The sequence below is a fragment of the Watersipora subatra genome, chromosome 1 (assembly GCF_963576615.1).
Source record: "Watersipora subatra chromosome 1, tzWatSuba1.1, whole genome shotgun sequence".
Lineage (NCBI taxonomy): Eukaryota > Metazoa > Bryozoa > Gymnolaemata > Cheilostomatida > Watersiporidae > Watersipora > Watersipora subatra.
In genome coordinates, this window is record NC_088708.1 from 78,770,500 (window position 1) to 78,792,528 (window position 22,029).

The following is a 22,029-nucleotide window of genomic DNA, read 5'->3' on the forward strand; positions in this document are numbered from 1 at the left end:
AGAATCAATTATAGACGAGGAAATGGTGGGCACTCCAAATATATGCATTGTTGTTAAGAGAGATGCTTGGAGGTGTAAATGGATAAACGAGGGAGTTAAATCTGAATAGTTTATTTGATAAATGATAGCAAGTACAAGATAAGTAGTCAGCACTCTGCAGCCCGCTGCTGCTATCATCTGAAACACCTCCAGAGTAATATAGTAACTGTATACTATTAGTATATTATTTTAGTACCAATAAATGTAAAAGTAGCACATGTATATGAATGAGTAGGAGTCTACTTGGTAGCCTCTTGCTGCTCAAACTTGGGATAAGTCTGCTTTACATCCTCCCAAGTGATAACTCCTCTAGCTACGTCATTTACCACTGACGCCACCATGTCTACCTAAAATATATGATAAAGTCTGCGGATACAGCTACTAAATGATACCTTATGCACCGACAAACAAACTAATAATACTCGACATATGAAATAACAAATTTCGACGTAAAAGTAAAAAATCCAACAATCACTGATTCATGGTATAAAAACTCCTTTTGATATTTTGGTTTTGCGCTCATGGCACAATGCAGGTGTCTGTAACCCAGCATTGCCGTGATAACAGGATGCATCTCTGGGTAGAAGAATTAAACTAGGAGCTTAACATAGAGTCACTGATAGACAGAGTTACTGCTTGAGTCACTGATATATGTAGTCACTGATATATGCAGTCACTGATAGATAGAGTTACTGATAGATGGAATCACTGATTGAGTCACTGATAGACAGAGTCACTGATAGATGGAGTCACTAATAGATAAAGTCACTGATATATAGAGTCACTGATAGATAAAGTCACTGATAGATGGAGTCACTGATAGATGAAGTCACTGATAGATGGAGTTACTGATAGATGGAGTTACTGGTAGATAGAGTCACCGGTAGATAGAGTTACTGATACATGAAGTCACTGATATATAGAGTCACTGATAGAGAGTCACTGATAAATAGAACCACTGATAGATGGAGTCACTGAGAGATAGAGTCACTGATACATGGGAGTCAATGATATATAGAGTTACTGATAGATGGAGTAACTGATAGATAGAGTCACTGATAGAGTCACTGATAGATAGAGCCACCGATAGATGGAGTCCCTGATAGATGGAGTCACTGATAGTAGAGTTACTGATAGATGGTGTAACTGATAGATAGAGTCACTGATAGACGGAGTCGCTGCGATGGACGGAGTCACTCTGATAGACGGAGTCGCTGTGATAGACAGAGTCGCTGTGATAGACAGAGTCGCTGTGATAGACAGAGTCGCTGTGATAGAGGGAGTCGCCGTGATAGGAGGCGCAGTAATAGACGCAGTCGCCGTGATAGACGAAGCCGCGGTGATAGAGGGAGTCACCGCGATAGACGGAGTCGCTGCGATAGACGAAGCTGCCGTGATAGAGGGAGTCACAGTGTTAGACGGAGTCGTCCTGAAGCAGCAATTGATGTAAAAACAAAAGACTGGAGTCAAGGTCTCCGACATCCAGACATTCCGTATGTAACGACATTAACAGCAAATCAATCGCATTCGTACGCTGTTAAGTCAAAAACCAAGCCTTTCTAACCAAGTCATTCAAGTCCTAAAGCCAGCAGGAGGCTCGGGTAATGGAAAACTTTTGTGTAGAATGTAGTTTACTAGTAGCAGAGTTGGGCATCAGAGTCCAGCATTTATTTACTTGGCATGCAATGTGGAAAGATGGAATACAGGGTCCCTTCCAACAGGAAGAGAAAGTGAAAGTGGGCATCAGAGACGCAGTTATCAGAGATGGCATCTACTCACAGGGAGCCGCACTTGCTCCAGAGAATCCCGTTCCCTCAGTGTCACCGAATGGGGCTCTTTGAGGGTGTCAAAGTCGATGGTGACCCCCAGAGGAATGGCAATCTGGTCAGTACGGGCGTACCTTCTGCCGATAGAACCACTGCTCTCATCCACTTTGTGTGAGACTCCAAGTTGTCTGAGACTGCTCGCTGCCAACATTCCAATAAATAATGACAGTAAGACAAGCTGACAGGCTGCCCTCTGTCACAAGTCCAATAGCCTTCTTAATTTATAATACTGGTTTGAACTTTTTATCTGAGCATTTCTTGACTACCTATTTTCCAAAACCAGTCACACGAAATTATATTATTTTATAATTAACATCGCAACACATGGAGAGGAAGAGATTGGAGAAAAAGAATGTTTGTCGAGAGGGTGTAAAAATAATATCAGAAAGAGATTGAAAAAGAGAAGATGGGGAAAGTGCGGCAGTAGATAAGAGTATAAGGAGAGATGGGTTGGTGAGAGGTAGATTGGTTGGAGAGAGAGGTAGGTTGGTTGGAGAGAGATGTAGTTTGGAGACAAAAGAGGTAAGTTGGAGAGAAGGGTAGGATGGAGAGAGAGAGAGAGGTAGTTTGGAGAGAAAGGTAAAATGGAGAGAAAGAGGTAGGATGGAGAAAGGAAGATTGGAAGAATTTGAAGATTTTTAAAGAGTGAGTTAAGAGAGAGGAATGAAAGGTTACATACTGTGTAGAGAAGTTGAAGAGGGAGAAATGATGAGGAGCAGTAATAGAGATGAGAGTGATAGGAGAGGAAAAGGGAATAAACAAAGTTTCAAGGGAAAGAATGTGGTTAGAGGTGACAGATGGTACTTACACATAGTTAGAGGTGACAGATGGTACTTACACATAGAGGTGGCAGATGGTACTTACTTATAGTTAGAGGTGACAGATGATACTTACATATAGTTAGAGGTGACAGATGATACTTACATATATGTAGTTAGAGGTGACAGATGATACTTACATATAGTTCGAGTGAAAGGTGCAAACTCAGTATTGCCGCTGAGAGGGAGAACGCTGCACTTGTACGGGGCAACTGAAGGGGGCAGAGAAAGATATGTCCTCTGTTCATCTCCTTCCCTCTCCCTGAAGGAGTGCTACAGGCAGCCATATTAGAAATCACGAGAGGTTAAAAGATAAGCGGAGCTATTTTAAAATGTTTTGATGCTGGTTGTTAGGAATTCCTGTTAACTAGATTAAAATATTTAAATTTGTAAATCACCTAATGGGATGAGTGTGATAGCAGAAGGGATGTCAAAATGAGAGGCAAAGCCAGGTGGCAGCGGCGAGCGGCGAGTGACAGGCCAGGCCCGCTAGTGCATCAAGTTACGCTGACAGAGCCTGCAGATTACCTTAACAGACTACATGGTTGATGTTAGGCATACCGCCACTCCCAGATACAGAGCCGCTGCCCACAACTCGAGCAAGCATGGAATTTTAGGCCTGAACGAGATTTTTAAATTAAAATAGCATGCATTCAATGTTGAAAAGTAGGTGAGGCGGGCTGTATTGCAAGAAAATGAGACACGCTTCACAGAAACAGCTATTGTTTTTCCGCGCAGCTCTTTAGTGTAATTTGTGGAACAAAAAATCTCTTGAAATGTTATAAATTTCAAATATAATCAAACTGAGAAACTAACTCAAAATTGTGTGGCAATACGAGCACTATCAGACAATACAAGCTAATACTGCTAGTGAATACCATCAGTAAATACTCAGTGAATTCTATGCCAAATAGCTGCAACACACTAACAAACAGTTGTAGATTAAAAAGATAACAAGTAAAATTGTCGGGTGGAATCGCTATTATAGACACTAAGGCTAAGGCGATCCTTGTAGGGAGGGGGTCAGGGTTCCTTGTAATATCTAAAATAATCTAGACACAAGCCACATTACGCCGTTCAATAAAACAACTTTGCAGTATTAGATGATCTCTAGGTGCATCAGTGGCATCTCCTCTCATCCAATAAAAAACAAGATGGTGTAGTGTCAAGGTCAGGACACTCAGAATGACTAGTTCATATTAAATCCAATGCGGACAAGCTTCAAATTTCACAATAATTGGATAGTGTAAAAGCAGGTAAAAGAAGCAGGTAGAAGAACAGCCTGCAATGTGGATAAGAAAGCCTCTAAGGTGAACCAGTAGATGGATGCATTGAACAAAGCTAAAGAGTAGGGAACAGCAGAAACTTCTAGTAAAACTGCCAATTGAAGCTCGTAATAGTGTATCAAGTATATAATGTAGAATAGGCATGGCTCATCATAGAGCAGCTGTCACTGCAAGCTTTGACGAGTATATTGGTTGCAGAAACAGCTAGAACATTCTCTGATCAGAATACAGCACACGCTCATAAAACAAACATGTGAGGCAAGTTGTAGAGGCTTGACAGGCTTGAGTTGTGAACCAGCCAGGTGCTACATCGACTCAATTCAGGAATACATTAGGACTATAAATATTATAATCTCTATCATATGCTAAGACTGTGTGTAGAGCACTCATAGCAAAAACTAGCCCGAGGAATCTAGGGTGACACAATGTCAATGGTACAGGAATCTAGGGTGACACAATACCGATGGTACAGGAATCCACTTGCCGCTTCCTTTATTATTTTGTTTACAGTACAATGTAGTGGAGAACAAATAGATTTTTTAGTCGAATCCCTTAAATGTTTCCGACTTTGCAAAACAAAAATCATTTAATAACAATGAAAAGCTATAAATACTTCACGCAGTGGCAGGACTATATTAAATATATGAGACAGAGAGAAAGTAGTTTTATTTGGCTGTTTAGACACTGCATTCCATTCTTATAAGTAAACCTAGATGAGTTTTGATAAAGAGTGAAAACATGCAGGCAGGCGCATGCTACCGAGGTGTGCCAAATAAAGAGCATGGGTCTAACCTCAAAGAGTGAGTACATGATGCGACCGATGCCAAAAGCAGGCTCGATGACTGAAGGGATGATCTCCTCAACGTGCACCGTTTTTTCGTACTCTTTGACCGTTAGCATCTCTGCCGATAGTGTAACTCGCTTGTTGTCTATACTCAGTGTTACGGAGCTGAAACGCAATGATGAAATATATTGGATGTGTGCAAATAATTCTCATCCTTACATATAAACACGCTAATCACTTAAAAATTCTTTTTGCTGACGTTTCAGTTCTGCCAGACTTGAGAATTAGGTCGCCTCTCATTTTCTCAGTCACAGAAAAAGCTGAAATTCTAAAAGAGAATTTTTACGTCAAGGCGTGACTCACGGCTAATCCTAGCAGACTACGTCTCGAGTGATTCAAAGTCATCAGCCAGCTTAAATACAATATTGATTGAAGTGAAATGTTAACAATTGCAATAATAACATGATTAATAATCACCAACCGCCCACGACTTGTGGTCAACCAGAAGTATGGCATAGCCTTTATACGGCTTAACAGAAACATACAGCGCGAGTAGTGTATCTCCGATCTATTAGAGTGTAATAAATTAATATTTGTGAATAATAGACTAACAGAATGTACTGGGGCTGCTATATGTCCCCCAGATTAATCAGGCAATTTTGAAGAGTAAAGAACAGAGAGTTAGTGCTGCACTACCATATGTCTGCCGGTCAGTTAGTGCTGCACTACCATACATTTGCCGGTTAGTTAGTGCTGCACTACCATACGTTTGCCAGTCAGTTAGTGCTGCACTACCATACATCTGCTGGTCAGTTAGTGTTGCACTACCATAGGTCCGATGGTCAGTTAGTGCTGCACTACCATACTTCAGCTGATCAGTTAGTGTTGCACTACCATAGGTCTGATGGTCAGTTAGTGCTGCATTACCATAGGTCTGCTGGTCAATTAGTGCTGCACTACCATAGGTCTGCTGGTCAATTAGTGCTGCACTACCATAGGTCTGCTGATCAGTTAGTGCTGCATTACCATAGGTCTGCTGGTCAATTAGTGCTGCGCTACCATAGGTCTGCTGATCAGTTAGTGCTGCATTACCATAGGTTTGCTGGTCAATTAGTGCTGTGCTACCATAGGTCTGCTGATCAGTTAGTGCTGCATTACCATAGGTCTGCTGGTCAATTAGTGCTGCACTACCATAGGTCTGCTGATCAGTTAGTGCTGCATTACCATAGGTCTGCTGGTCAATTAGTGCTGCGCTACCATAGGTCTGCTGATCAGTTAGTGCTGCATTACCATAGGTTTGCTGGTCAATTAGTGCTGTGCTACCATAGGTCTGCTGATCAGTTAGTGCTGCATTACCATAGGTTTGCTGGTCAATTAGTGCTGCACTACCATAGGTCTGCTGATCAGTTAGTGCTGCATTACCATAGGTCTGTTTTTCAAACAGCGGAACATCGAGTGCTGCCACGGACTCCAAACAATTTATATTAGCATCGGAAAGATTAAAGAATATCACAAATAAGCTGCCACTGAGAACTGCAAAATCAGTCAGTGAAACAAATTTCACCAACAAGGAAGTAGTATATCATTTTATCTGTTGCGGTCTGGGAAAAAAGTGAGATCTCACTTTAGTGCGGTTGTACCTGCCAGTAGCGAGTTGCTCCTTGAGAGCTGACGCTTCCTCCTCTCCGATTTGGGCAAGGTGCGTGATGATCACTTTGGAATCCTGCTTGAAAGCCTTGCCAATTTTGGCCTTATTAGGCAAACATTCCATGACCTAAAAAGATAGGTGTAGATTAGCTGGCAAAGAAGACTGAGAGCCTGAGATAATGCGCAAATGTGTGTGTGTTATAAGAACTGCTAAGTTTAGCCTCACTTCAATTATAATAGCCTAAAATAAAGTTTATTTCAAGGCATCCAACCCAAAAGGTTGGACTATTGTTTGCCCTTAAGATAACAACTAAGCACGCTCTCTTCACTCAGTTGTCTTAGTTGTCTCACCTTGACTTTCTTTGGGCTTGCTAATTTCTTCTCTGCGACTAACTTAACATTGGTAGCATTTGTATGGTGGGTGAGGTCAAAAGCCGACCTGTCAGCGTGTCCAACACATTCCACCCAACCCTGTATAACATAGAAACAGTCACCTACCATTCATGTGTGGGAAATGAGGGTAAAATATATATTCGGACTAGGATGCAAAAAGATGGATTGCTAAGATAGGAACAATGGCTAAGATAGGAACAACGGCTAAGTTAGGAGCAATGGCTAAGATAGGAACAATGGCTAAGGTAGGAACAATGGCTAAGTTAGAAGCGATGGCTAAGGTAGGAACAATGGCTAAGGTAGGAGCAATGGCTAAAGTAGGAGTAAAGGCTAAGGTAAGAGCGATGATAAAGGTAGGAACAATGGCTAAGTTAGGATCAATGGCTAAGTTAAGAACTGTGGCTTAGAAAGGAACCATGGTTGAGAGAGGAACCATGGCTAAAGGAGAAACCATGGCTAAAAGAGAAACCATGGCTAAGGGAGGAACCTTGCTACGACAGATCCCTTCCCTAAAATTGAAACAAAATGTAGTATATCCTGAAATTTTGGGTAAAGTGGTACTAAAGTTGAAATGGGAATTATGGGTAAGCAGAATTCAAATGCTTTCAAACAAACCAGATAAATCTATTTAATAACCTGTAAACAGTGATGAACTTTCAGATACTCTATTTTTCTCAAAAGATGTCAACATCAACAACTGTGCTAAGTAATGACTTTACTAGGTAACGACTCAACTAGGTAACGACTCTACTAGGTAACGACTCTACTAGGTAACGATTCTACCAGGTAACGATTCTACTAGGTAACGATTCTACTAGGTAACGACTTTACTAGGTAACGACTCTACTAGGTAACGACTCTACTAGATAACGACTCTACTAGGTAACGACTCTACCAGGTAACGATTCTACTAGGTAACGATTCTACTAGGTAATGACTCTACTAGGTAACGATTCTACTAGGTAACGATTCTACTAGGTAACGACTCTACTAGGTAACGATTTTACTAGGTAACGACTCTACTAAGTAACGACTCTACTAGGTAACGACTCTACTAGGTAACGACTCTACTAGCTAATGACAAAACTAGGAAGAGACTAGCGCCTAATAAACACTTAGTTAAAACTACCCACTTTTATGAGATTATGTAGAACTATTACCTATTCTAACAGTTATTGTTTTTACTGTTAGTAGAGAAATCATTCATGATATCGCATGCTGCTTGTTACCATCCTTTGTAAAAACATATTTTGTTGACATTTAAGTATTAAGTTATCAGGACTAGTGTATTTGAATAATCATACATGGCTGGCTAGAAATTAATTCGTGTATAACAACTTATCCTACAGAGATTTGGGGTCCCACTGCCATGGCTTTTGTGAACTCGACTGAAAAATGATAGGGTAAAGTTCTTGTCTTTCTCTTCAAACACATTCGGTTGTATTCAGACTATCTTACTATTTATAACAGCAACATATATGGTTTTAATTGATGACGCATGAAAAAAATAAATTTATTTTGAACAAATATTTGACATAGCGCAGCTTTGAGTGAGCCTGATCCAGTAACAGCGAGTCCCGTAGATACTATAAAGGAATCGGCTCATCCGAACTTGAATAAAGGAAGTTAGTCTTGGTTAGCCGTACAGCAGCGTACTAATCTTCACTACAAGACTCTTCACATCTAGACAATACTGACCACTAGCATGAATAAAAAAAGACACTCCTTTTCTAGAGAATAGAATCGAGCCATAGAGCGAGGAGATGTTAGAGACAAGGTCTCAAAACAACATGACCAAACGATAAATGGTGACCGCTATTCAATCCTGGTGGACGATTCATAGAAGGAAATGCCTAAAGATAAGTAATATGATGTATCTGATCATTTTGTCATGCTGCCAGATAATAAATGCAATTGACTCTCTTGTATCACTCAACTGTATCACATGTCTAGCAAACCTGACTGAAGTTTCATCACATTTTCAGCGAAAAGAGGCAGAATTGCATCATCATGGTGAAGCCATGATGCTTTTGGCAGAGGGGCATAGCGATCCCTGCAAGTGGCAGGTCGATAACATGATAAAACAGACATCTATCACCATCAGTGAGAAGATGCAGACAAGACAGGAATGGGCTTACCGGTGCCACCACTGAACAGATGTACCTCAAAGTCAGTTCCCACACTTTGATATATGCTGCCATAGCATGCTGCCATAGCAAGATAACACAATAATAAATAGTTGGGAACCTGGGAGTATTGAAAAACCATTTACGAGTTTAAAATTTGGTCTGAAATACACAATCAAATGATTTTAGCACAATTTACCAGATGTTTGTGTGGCAAGACATGCAGATTCAATCAAGTATCTGGAAGATAGATGAAATTTGGCGAAGAGGTGGCTCCGGTAGGGACAAGTGATAAAGCATGCACCCCAAATCATACACAGTATCTTGATAAAGAAGGCACAGATAGAAGTGCAGTGACCACTAGATGAGCATGGAAGCAACACCAGCCACCATCATACATAGAAATGACCTAATTTGATAACTAAACCAAGTGCTTTGCTATCGGCGAGGAAATAACTCACGTATGATGTCTTGCACTCAGCATCCCAGCAGTCAGACGCATAGTGGGCCATCTCATTGCTCATGTGCTGTCGAAACCTCACCTTATCCATGTTGATGCCAATATGCTTGAGGAAGAGAAATGTCTTTGTCATGAAATAGCCAAGAGTCTGGTTGGCGATGAGACCCTGAAGTAGACAGAACTCGTCCTAAGTAACCAGTAGTCGCTAGTAGTCTCTCTGTACCCAAGTTATGTATTGAGAGTCCACTAGTCTCTCTGTACCCGAGTTATGTATTGAGAGTTCACTAGTCTCTCTGTACCCAAGTTATGTATTGAGAGTCCACTAGCCTCTCTGTACCAAGTTATGTATTGAGAGTCCACTAGTCGCTCTGTACCCATGTTAAGTATTGAGAGTCCACCAGTCTCTCTGTACCCAAGTTATGTATTGAGATTCCCCAAAAAAACATATATATATATATGAGATCAATACTACAATCACCCATCAGAGCCAACATCATTTGGCTAAAAGACATTCAAGGGTTGTATGATGCCATTACACGTAGAGAAATGCGCACCCAGTGATGCTCCTGTGATGATAGCCATTCGTTACATATACGGTAGTACATGTATGATATAATTGTATCAGCCCCAATCTTGGATGAAGCCATGTAAACGAATACCTTTGGAAAGAGAGTTTTCCTTGAAGTTAAATGAAAAAAGCAAAGGAAATTTTGGAAATTTGGCACTTTTCTTCTAGGCTAGTATAGTCAGCGTGTACAAATTCGAGTACTTGACAAGACCGCCGTGCAGCAGTGAGTGATCAATGTTGAGCCGTGATACATGAACAAGTGCAATGGGTGAGATAGCTTCACGATTTTCAGAGCGATCGAAGTAGCAGATGTACAGCTTCACGAGCATTTGAATTGTTTAAAAAATGATAGAGTTCAGAAAACGGTCACTATTTTATGGTTGGCACTGGATTAAAAGTGCCTCGTGAGGATGACAACTGGATAAGGGACTGCTGCCAAAATGAGACAGTACAATGGGTATTCCAACATAAATACTTTTAGTTAGTACTTGGAATTATTTAGTTATGAAGTCACTAGTAAATCAAATCATATGACTGGCAAGATTATCCTTCAGATAAATGCAGCCGCTCACATGCCTACGATTGTAGTTAGTCCTTGCTTAGTGGAGTGAATGTCGCTGAGGTCTAGCTTGTCAAACATTTCCCACTGACCTCTAGCGTCGGACAGACATCCTGAGATTTGAGATTAGTTGCCAGCTTAGCTGAGTGTGAGAAACATTTGGGTTGTGTGCCCACTCACCTCGCTCACTGCTTCGTCCACCCACCTTGCTCACTGCTTCGCCCACCGCAATCGACACTGGACTCTTGCCATCCATCTGGTTGCAAGCTGACAACAGCGGCAACTCCACCTGCTGCACATCATCAAACTTGGGGTGCGCCTTGTCATCAGGGTCAACAAAATGCTCTATTTCAGCAAGATCAAACTCTCTGCAAGTGGAGGATGAAATAAGGACACCTACTGCTTTCAATAATTCAGTCTAAAAACTAAGGTTTCTTATTTCTATATAAGAGGTCTTTATTACCCTGGGCGCAAAAATACTCAGCCACCTAATAGCAATACCTATTACATGATCCCTGCAATTTACAGGATCACGTGATCTGTACAGGAAGCACATAGTAACTATAAGCTATAGGTACCACATGATCTCTACAAAGACCACTTGATTAGAGTACACAATGAATGTTATGGGAACTCAATAACCTGACTCTGATGAGGCCTGCTCGAGGAGAAATCTCATTTCGGAAAGCTTTGCCAATCTGTGCGGCAGCAAACGGCAGCTTTCCTCCATTAAACTCCAGAAGCCTCTTAAAATTTACAAAGATCCCTTGCGCTGTCTCAGGCCTTAGGAATCTGTAATCACAGGATATGTCTAACCAGCAACCATCAAAGTATCGTATAAAGTGGTAGCGAGCACAAGTGCAGGGAGCAGTCTAAAGCTGCCTCCGCCGATGACAACTCCTAAAGTCAATAGAAGATTCACTGTCACCAGCATCCGCCCACACACTAATCCAGCAAGATGTATAAGAACACTTAAATACATTCTTCAGGTAATTTGGTGGCACTCATGAGGAATCTGTATAAAGAGATGTAGCGGAGCGAGTCACAACTCAGATTGAGACAGATTAAAAGTACAGGAGAAGGATTAGCTGTCTGAACTCGTCTTATTTCCGACATCCTTGGAAAGTCTCTCTCTCATTAAGCACGCTTACACGACATACGCGACATACAAGTATTCCAATTAATATTTCATCATTATAAGTCGTGAAAAGGCAGTAATCCAAAAACTGTTAGTTTACAGGTGACAAGCTTCTTGGAAGAGTGTGAAAGGTAGAGGCAGGGCATATCCTGAGCTAGCGATGGCCTCATGACAATAAAATGGTAGACTTTTTGAGTGCCATATGAAATAAGAAAAATGGCTGATGTTCCTTAAAGAAACAGTAAAAACTGTGTAAGGTTTTAGATGTCCTATATATCCTATAAGATGTCCTACCCTCTGAGGAGACCAGCTGAACCTTAAGATATCCTATATATCCTATAAGATGTCCTACCCTCTGAGGAGACCAGCTGAACCTTAAGATATTCTTTATATCCTATAAGATGTCCTACCCTCTGAGGAGACCAGCTGAACCTTAAGATATCCTATATATATCCTATAAGATGTCCTACCCTCTGAGGAGACCAGCTAAACCTTAAGATATCCTATATATCCTATAAGATGTCCTACCCTCTGAAGAGACCAGCTGAACCTTAAGATATCCTATATACCCTATAAGATGTCCTACCCTCTGAGGAGACCAGCTGAACCTTAAGATATCCTATATATCCTATAAGATGTCCTACCCTCTGAAGAGACCAGCTGAACCTTAAGATATCCTATATATCCTATAAGATGTCCTACCCTCTGAGGAGACCAGCTGAACCTTAAGATATCCTATATATCCTATAAGATGTCCTACCCTCTGAGGAGACCAGCTGGACCTTAAGATATCCTATATATCCTATAAGATGTCCTACCCTCTGAGGAGACCAGCTGGACCTTAAGATATCCTATATATCCTATAAGATGTCCTACCCTCTGAGGAGACCAGCTGAACCTTAAGATATCCTATATATCCTATAAGATGTCCTACCCTCTGAGGAGACCAGCTGGACCTTAAGATATCCTATATATCCTATAAGATGTCCTACCCTCTGAGGAGACCAGCTGGACCGATGTTCGTTGAGAACATAAGATTGAATTCGATTGGTTCACTCAAGTCATTTCCTGTCAAGGGCGATTTGAAGCTGTACTTATCTATGATAGCCTGGTAGTCATCCTTTTTCATGTTATCAAGCTGCAATAACAGGGAGATCATTACTTGTCTGACATGTTGCTTTATTAAACTAAATATATATCAGACTGAAGCAGACAGCTATAAACATAAGGCTAGGATCCTCTGATCTTAGCGGAACTGCGTGTTACAGGTCCCTCTAAATACGAACTTGAGATATGAGTTTAGAGGCTTCTGCGATGGCTTCTCTGTCTTTAGAGTCAACTATAAACTTCTCAAGAGAAGCTGAAAATAAAACAAAATACTCAAGCATGGTACATGTTCACCAAAACTCGGTTCAGGCAACCAGTCATGCTAGAGGTAAGCTGTAAGCATTTCAACCGAAATCACATGCCAACCTGTAGTGGCGGGCTAGTCACACGCAGTCGCCCACGGCAACCAGGATGTGGTGAGAGACGGCTCCGGCCTACCATACAATCTTTAATTCATATATCAAGCTCTACTTATTACATAAATGCAAAAACTATCCGGCACGTTACATAGACATTCAAATAAAACAGCAAAAAAATCATAATTGGTTTGGTACGGCTAGGATTATACACAACAAGCTTTTGATTTTATGTCAAGTCAGGTACTGCAGAGCATTCCAATCTAAGAGAGATAATTAGAAAGAGTACTGAAGGATTAGGAAAGAAATGGGAGAAGTGCAAGCGAGGTAAAACAAGAAATTGAAAAAGATAAGCGCACTTACTTTGAATGAGATGATCGACTCTAAAACACTCCCCGTTCTTCAAATCCTTAACCATGTAGTCTGCAAACTTCTCCATATGGCCAGACGCTCTGCAAACAGATATCTGTAATGTGCATAGATATCGGCTATGTATACAAATATCAGTTATGTATACCAGAGGAAGCGCAGACTCGGATGGTAACACGAAGCGAGTTAATCATCTCAGGAAGCACAAGCAAGAACATAACAGAGAGCAAGGGCTAGCCTAAGTTTTACATTCAGTTGTATCATGAACTCGAGTGCTTCACTCTAATAGCTGAAATGAAAGTGAATCAGTAGACGGGCATCATTGTGGTCATGAAAGTTCAGTTTAATATTATATCATTATATATTATATATATTATATCATTATATATTATATATATTATACCATTATATATTATATCATTATATATTATATATATTATATCATTATATATATTATACCATTATATATTATACATATTATATCATTATATATTATATATATTATACCATTATATATAATATACAATTATATATTATATATTATGCCATTATATATTATATATATTATATCCAGCAAGATATTGGCTGCCTATTGAATCAGTAAATATGTATTTATTAATGCAAATTCCAGGTTACCACATAGCTTGTCGTGGTACACACTTTTTAGCAAGCGCAAGGTAAAGTTCTTTATCTTAAATAAGTTTAAGATTCTTAAGTCATAAGTTTCTTGGTCTTCAAGTAAACTTTAATAATCTAGAATGAGTTGAAGTTTTCCTTACAGCCTTTTTGCACAACAGTAGAGCATGCACTAGCTGAAGGTAAAAGCATACATGAAGAATGTAAATATTTGACAATGCACTAACTTATATTGAATAGGGTCTTATCCATAACGGTTTATAGCAACAAAAACATGCGCCCACTAGCAATACAGAAACTGCAGTTTCTCTATTGACAATGATTTCCATGACAACGATCTGTACTAGTTAGCGCATTGGGCACGCTTAAGCCGAGGTAACACAACTCCCAATTGCTTGTCAGCAGTCATCTATTTAGATTGATTTTAACATATATTTGCGCTTCAACTGCTACCGCTACTACTACTACTACTACTACTACTACTACTACTACCGCTACTACTACTACTAATACTACTGCTACTATTAATACTACTACTACCACCACTACTACTACTAATACTAATACTTCTAATACTACTATCACCACTACTACTCTACCTATAGAAACACTCATCTACAACAGGCCACACATTCTCCGGTGTCTCAGTATTTGTCAAACTACAATCAGAAGCACCTCAGTTTCTAGTGATACATTCATTACGATGAGGTATGATAGTAGCATAGCGCCAGGTTCAGAGCTGTGCTAATCGTCTGCTGATTAATCTATTGTAAAGTTGATAGCAAGAAATTAAGGCTATGCAATGGCAAGATATGGAGCTTCCTAAATGAGGGCAGGAGTAACCGATGAGCTGATTGTAACAACTTATTAAAAAGGAACACTCTACCTAACAACTCCCAAGTTTTATTCAATAACTAAAAATAGAAGACAAAACATATCACTAAAGTTGAAAAACAATTATTAATGTGTAGCATAAGACACATCATTGCAGCCTTCTAAGAAACTAAAGGCTATCTCTTCAACCAGACTGCCAACTCAGCAAATGACTAGCCAATAGAAGGCCATCTTTAAAAGTAAATTTGGTTACACAAGATTCTAAGAACTTTAGGGGTGGAGCAGTGGAGTGCAGCGTACTGAGAATTAGGAGGTGGAGGAGTGGAGTGCAGCGTACAGAGATTTAGGGGGTGGAGAAGTGGAGTGCAGCATACAGAGATTTAGGGGGTGGAGGAGTGGAGTGCAGCATACAGAGAATTAGAGGGTAGAGGAGTGGAGTGCAGCATACGGAGACTTAGCGAGTGAAGGAGTGGAGTGCAGCGTACAGAGATTTAGAGATGGAGGAGTGGACTGTACAGAGATTTAGGGGGTAGAGGAGTGGAATGCAGCGTACAGAGATTTAGCGGGTGGAGGAGTGGAGTGCAGCATACAGAGATTTAGGGGATGGAGGAGTTGAATGCAACGTACAGATTTAGGGGGCGGAGGAGTGGAGTGCAGCGTACAGAGATTTAGGGGGTGGAGGAGTGGAGTGCAGCGTACAGAGATTTAGAGGGTGGAGGAGTGGAGCGTACAGAAATTTAGCGGGTGGAGGAGTGGAGTGCAGCGTACAGAGATTTAGAGGGTGGAGGAGTGGAGCATACAGAGATTTAGAGAGTGGAGGAGCGGAGCGTACAGAGATTTAGTGGGTAGAGGAGTGGAGTGCAGCGTACAGATGAGCAGTATTAAGAAGCTGTGAAAAGAACGAATAGTGAGTTATTAGTACTTCTATGATAGTTAGCCCCCTGCAACTCTCCATCATTCAGTTACATGTACATGAGCTCACTATAGCAAATATATTATTAGTAGTTGTTTCCTCCTGCTCGCTCTCAACAAAGGATGACCTTGTCAATCTGACATGGTAAACTTACATACAGAATGTTGAGAACCAAATATGGAGTGAGTAGATGCTCCTCAGGTTTGTACGATGCTACTTGACTGGGAGTGCCAGATATATGCTACTTGACTGGGAGTGCCAGATATATGACACGAAAGAATGAAAGTGAAGCACACTGCTCTGGCAGCATATGAGCGACGTCAGCCATTAACACAAGTGAACCAATTCAGCAAACCCTGTCCTGCCTGCTATGACATCATCGGCGCACTACCTCTTCTTTCTCTTCAAGTCTTGCCCGTAGACTGACTGATCCAAAGCATTGACCACACTAACCTGGCAGTACTGACTGACTGGTCCAAAGTTCTGACCCCACTAACCTGGCAGTACTGACTGACTGGTCCAAAGCATTGACCACAATAACCTGGCAATACTGACTGACTGATTCAAAGTACTGACCATACTAAACTGGCAGTACTGATTGACTGGTCCAAAGCATTGACCACACTAACCTGGCAGTACTGACTGACTGATCCAAAATACTGACCACACTAACCTGGCAGTACTGACTGATCCAAAGCACTGACCACACTAAGCTAGCAGTACTGACTGAGCAGCAAAAGTGAAGTTTAAATTATGTAAAAATCCTGTAGAAGATTCCCTTCCGCGAAAGTCTTTCTTCAAGCCTCTGATATTCCTTAGCACCCACTATTGGAGACTTACAATTTGAGCCCAGACTACTTTGTCAGCAATAGTTAAGGTGTGTAACCGTGTGGGCACATACACTGATAACAACTCACTGTAGCACAGGCTCAGGAGTGAGACAACTTGTGTTCACTTCAAAGATTCCTTCCTCCAAAACAAAGAATTTTCGCCATTCGTCGATAATATTGTTCTTGACAGCACATCCAAGAGGCCCAAAGTCATACTGCCCAGCAACACCTGTCCAAAAAGGTAGAAAATGCAACACTTAGGTGGTAGACCGAAATAACAGGAGGTACAAGATTTAGAGGTGATAGATCAAAATGACAGAAGGTACAAGACTTAGAGGTGATAGACCAAAATAACAGAAGGTACAAGACTTATAGGTGATAGACCAAAAATAACAGGAGGTACAAGACTTAGAGGTGATAGACCAAAATAACAGGAGGTACAAGACTTATAGGTGATAGATCAAAATAACAGAAGGTACAAGACTTAGAGGTGATAGACCAAAATAACAGAAGGTACAAGGCTTGAAAGTGATAGACCAAAATAAAAGGAGGTACAAGACTTAGAGGTGATAGACCAAAAATAACAGGAGGTACAAGACTTAGAGGTGATAGACCGAAATAACAGGAGGTACAAGACTTAGAGGTGATAGATCAAAATGACAGAAGGTACAAGACTTAGAGGTGATAGACCAAAATAACAGGAGGTACAAGACTTAGAGGTGATAGACCAAAATAACAGAAGGTACAAGACTTAGAGGTGATAGATCAAAATGACAGAAGGTACAAGACTTAGAGGTGATAGACCAAAATGACAGAAGGTACAAGACTTAGAGGGGATAGACCAAAATAACAGGAGGTACAAGACGTAAAGGTGATAGATCAAAATAACAGAAGGTACAAGACTTAGAGGTGATAGACCGAAATAACAGGAGGTACAAGACTTAGAGGTGATAGATCAAAATGACAGAAGGTACAAGACTTGGAGGTGATAGACCGAAATAACAGGAGGTACAAGACTTAGAGGTGATAGATCAAAATGACAGAAGGTACAAGACTTAGAGGTGATAGACCAAAATGACAGAAGGTACAAGACTTAGAGGTGATAGACCAAAATAACAGGAGGTACAAGACTTAAAGGTGATAGACCAAAATAACAGGAGGTACAAGACTTATAGGTGATAGACCAAAATAATAAGAGGTACAAGACTTAGAGGTAATAGACCAAAATAACAGGAGGTACAAGACTTATAGGTGATAGACCAAAATAACAGGAGGTACAAAACTTAGAGGTGATAGACCAAAATAACAGAAGGTACAAGACTTAGAGGTGATAGACCGAAATAACAGGAGGTACAAGACTTAGAGGTGATAGACCGAAATAACAGGAGGTACAAGACTTAGAGGTGATAGACCAAAATGACAGAATGTACAAGACTTAGAGGTGATGGACCAAAATAACAGGAGGTACAAGACTTATAGGTGATAGACCAAAATAACAGGAGGTACAAGACTTAGAGGTGATAGACCAAAATAACAGGAGGTACAAGACTTATAGGTGATAGACTAAAATAACAGAAGGTACAAGACTTAGAGGTGATAGACCAAAATAACAGGAGGTACAAGACTTATAGGTGATAGACCAAAATAACAGAAGGTACAAGAGTTAGAGGTGATAGACCAAAATAACAGAAGGTACAAGGCTGGAAAGTGATAGACCAAAATAACAGGAGGTACAAGACTTAGAGGTGATAGACCAAAAATAACAGGAGGTACAAGACTTAGAGGTGATAGACCAAAATAACAGGAGGTACAAGACTTATAGGTGATAGACCAAAATAACAGAAGGTACAAGACTTAGAGGTGATAGACCAAAATAACAGAAGGTACAAGACTTAGAGGTGATAGACCGAAATAACAGGAGGTACAAGACTTAGAGGTGATAGATCAAAATGACAGAAGGTACAAGACTTAGAGGTGATAGACCAAAATGACAGAAGGTACAAGACTTAGAGGTGATAGACCAAAATAACAGGAGGTACAAGACTTAAAGGTGATAGACCAAAATAACAGGAGGTACAAGACTTATAGGTGATAGACCAAAATAACAGAAGGTACAAGACTTATAGGTGATAGACCAAAATAACAGAAGGTAAAAGACTTAGAGGTGATAGACCAAAATAACAGGAGGTACAAGACTTAGAGGTGATAGACCGAAATAACAGGAGGTACAAGACTTATAGGTGATAGACCAAAATAACAGAAGGTACAAGACTTATAGGTGATAGACCAAAATAACAGAAAGTACAAGACTTAGAGGTGATAGACCAAAATAACAGGAGGTACAAGACTTAGAGGTGATAGACCAAAATAACAGGAGGTACAAGACTTATAGGTGATAGACCAAAATAACAGAAGGTACAAGACTTATAGGTGATAGACCAAAATAACAGAAGGTACAAGACTTAGAGGTGATAGACCAAAATAACAGAAGGTACAAGGCTGGAAAGTGATAGACCAAAATAACAGGAGGTACAAGACTTAGAGGTGATAGACCAAAAATAACAGGAGGTACAAGACTTAGAGGTGATAGACCAAAATAACAGGAGGTACAAGACTTATAGGTGATAGACCAAAATAACAGAAGGTACAAGACTTAGAGGTGATAGACCAAAATAACAGAAGGTACAAGACTTAGAGGTGATAGACCGAAATAACAGGAGGTACAAGACTTAGAGGTGATAGATCAAAATGACAGAAGGTACAAGACTTAGAGGTGATAGACCAAAATGACAGAAGGTACAAGACTTAGAGGTGATAGACCAAAATAATAAGAGGTACAAGACTTAGAGGTAATAGACCAAAATAACAGGAGGTACAAGACTTATAGGTGATAGACCAAAATAACAGGAGGTACAAAACTTAGAGGTGATAGACCAAAATAACAGAAGGTACAAGACTTAGAGGTGATAGACCGAAATAACAGGAGGTACAAGACTTAGAGGTGATAGACCGAAATAACAGGAGGTACAAGACTTAGAGGTGATAGACCAAAATGACAGAATGTACAAGACTTAGAGGTGATGGACCAAAATAACAGGAGGTACAAGACTTATAGGTGATAGACCAAAATAACAGGAGGTACAAGACTTAGAGGTGATAGACCAAAATAACAGAAGGTACAAGACTTAGAGGTGATAGACCGAAATAACAGGAGGTACAAGACTTAGAGGTGATAGACCAAAATGACAGAATGTACAAGACTTAGGGGTGATGGACCAAAATAACAGGAGGTACAAGACTTATAGGTGATAGACCAAAATAACAGGAGGTACAAGACTTAGAGGTGATAGACCAAAATAACAGGAGGTACAAGACTTATAGGTGATAGACTAAAATAACAGAAGGTACAAGACTTAGAGGTGATAGACCAAAATAACAGAAGGTACAAGGCTTGAAAGTGATAGACCAAAATAACAGGAGGTACAAGACTTAGAGGTGATAGACCAAAAATAACAGAAAGTCCAAGACTTGGAGGTGACAGATCAAAATAACAGAAGGTATAAGAATTAGGTAAAACCACAAACAGACAAGTTTGGGCTGAGCATGGGGAGGTGACATGGATGGTGACGGTTGCACTTACCTCCATAGATGGAAAACGAAATATCATAAAAGAACTTTTGTTTCAACAAATCTTCCATTTTTAGTCTATCAAATTTTTCTTCCTTTGGTTCCAACTCGAGCACCTAGATTTAAAAAAAAAGGATCTGACCGAAACCAAAAGAAAAGCCATGACATAAGGTAACCTTCTTAAACTAAAAGTTGCCTCCATGAATGTTATGCATTTTTGCAAAACTTGCGTTTTTATCAATAACTGGATAGCAAAGCAAAGCTTGATTGTGAAGGGCCTAATAAAAGCTGGCCCATAGATAAAATATACTATAGTGTTTTGCCACAAGCCACGAATGCCTTGCTCAATTACCACCAGTATTACCTTCAACTCCAACGACTTTATGCGTGCTTTTAGCTCTGTAACAGCAGCTTTTATGGTGACAGGATCAGCTTTTTCTTCTTTTAATTTACGGACTAGATTTCCCTAGGAGATTATACAATAGAGTTATTGTATAGATGGGTTGAAGACATCAGCACATGAACATGTGATATAAACTCTAACAACAATTAAACATTAATTATACGAACACTGCAAAGGCTTACTAAAATAGTGAATCATAGTGAAGTGAGTGGGAGTGACTAATCAAATTCCATAAGCTTTTAAAATGTAAATAACTAGAAACCTCTGTCTGTAAATTAATTACATTCAAAAACTTTTTATCACAAAGCACTAGAATAAATTTTATTATTGCCTTATTATATTTTCACGGAATTGCTTGACCACAAGAAACACTCTGCTATAAAGGGTTAGCTATAATTGGATAAAAAAGATATTATCTCTTTTGTTCAAACAGAAAAAAGAGACTGGAGAGACAGCAGATATGATCAAATCACAATGATGCAGATAAAGATAGCTAATACTCACCTTCTTAAATTACCCACTATGCTGAAGGTTTAAGCATTTAACAGAATGTTAAACCTACCTGCTCCTGCACTGCTAAGCGCAATGGTGCCAGCGTCTCTTCATGCTCAATAGCAGACATACTTGGCCTGTCTTCAATGAAAAACAACTTTGGAAACAATGTACGTTTTCGTACACCCCAATTTGTTCTAGTAGCAAAGTTTCTCCACAAAATACAAGATGAGCTTTGCCGAACTAAATCTAGTGCTAGTCGGTTTTCTCGGATATTGCGGGTAGTACTAGACAAAGACCTTAAAAGAAAATCAGAAGGAGCACGATTAAATTTTTCTTTGACTATCAGCCAAAAATGCTTACTCCTGCAAATCATACAAGATTTATTTATACAGTAACTGATCAATCGGATAGCGAAAGGTGTTATTTTTCTGCCAACAGTAACGGAAAAAAGAAAAACGTGTTATACTCAACCTAGGAGCCATACGAAAAAAATGATGCGCATAACAGATGCAACTTATGATAAAATGTTCATTTATATTTTACAGTCATATAATACTTTTTATTGGTATTAAAATACATATAACCTTAATTTTGTGTTTAAAAAAAGACGACTCCGTTAAAACAAGTTTAAAACACGAATACACATACAATGATACATACGTACTTGCAAGATTTCATTTAAAAGAAAAAAGGTCTGTTGCCATTGTTTTTGTTGAGCATGTGTTTTGTGCAACTGTTAAATAAGTTGTCATGCATATTATGCAAGTGTTGTAAAATAAAAAACGAAATTAATGTCTCCAAATGTACAGCAGATT

The 22,029-nt window shown here is 39.8% G+C and overlaps 1 protein-coding gene across 2 annotated transcripts; it reads right to left on the reverse strand.

The window, feature by feature from the left end:
• Positions 1-100: 100 nt before the first annotated feature.
• LOC137386076 (glycine--tRNA ligase-like) lies at positions 101-21,644 on the reverse strand. Of its 2 annotated transcripts, none has more exons than XM_068072750.1 (16): positions 21,282-21,644; positions 20,681-20,782; positions 20,330-20,432; positions 16,777-16,918; positions 13,471-13,559; positions 12,931-13,004; positions 12,637-12,782; positions 11,149-11,298; positions 10,712-10,874; positions 9,381-9,545; positions 6,752-6,871; positions 6,394-6,527; positions 4,762-4,918; positions 2,824-2,956; positions 1,819-2,006; positions 101-386 (listed from the first exon to the last, which is right to left on the reverse strand). In XM_068072750.1, exons 1-16 carry the CDS (start codon positions 21,585-21,587, stop codon positions 279-281), a joined length of 2,280 nt encoding a protein of 759 aa, XP_067928851.1. In that variant the 5' UTR covers positions 21,588-21,644; the 3' UTR covers positions 101-278. The 2 variants fall into 2 exon arrangements, with proteins under 2 accessions (XP_067928851.1, XP_067928852.1); XM_068072751.1 differs by having other exon boundaries at positions 101-382; positions 1,815-2,006.
• Between the last annotated feature and the right edge of the window lie 385 nt (positions 21,645-22,029).

What these genes read in the sequence shown, in the direction of transcription:
- LOC137386076 (XM_068072750.1), bottom strand. Translation starts at nt 21,587, where the DNA reads ATGATTTGCAGGAGTAAGCATTTTTGGCTGATAGTCAAAGAAAAATTT. An exon ending in TAAAGTCGTTGGAGTTGAAG is followed by an intron (nt 20,433 to 20,680) that starts GTAATACTGGTG and finishes TTTTAAATCTAG; the next exon opens with GTGCTCGAGTTGGAACCAAA. An exon ending in CTGAGTGCAAGACATCATAC is followed by an intron (nt 6,872 to 9,380) that starts GTGAGTTATTTC and finishes TATGTTATACAG; the next exon opens with GGTTGGGTGGAATGTGTTGG.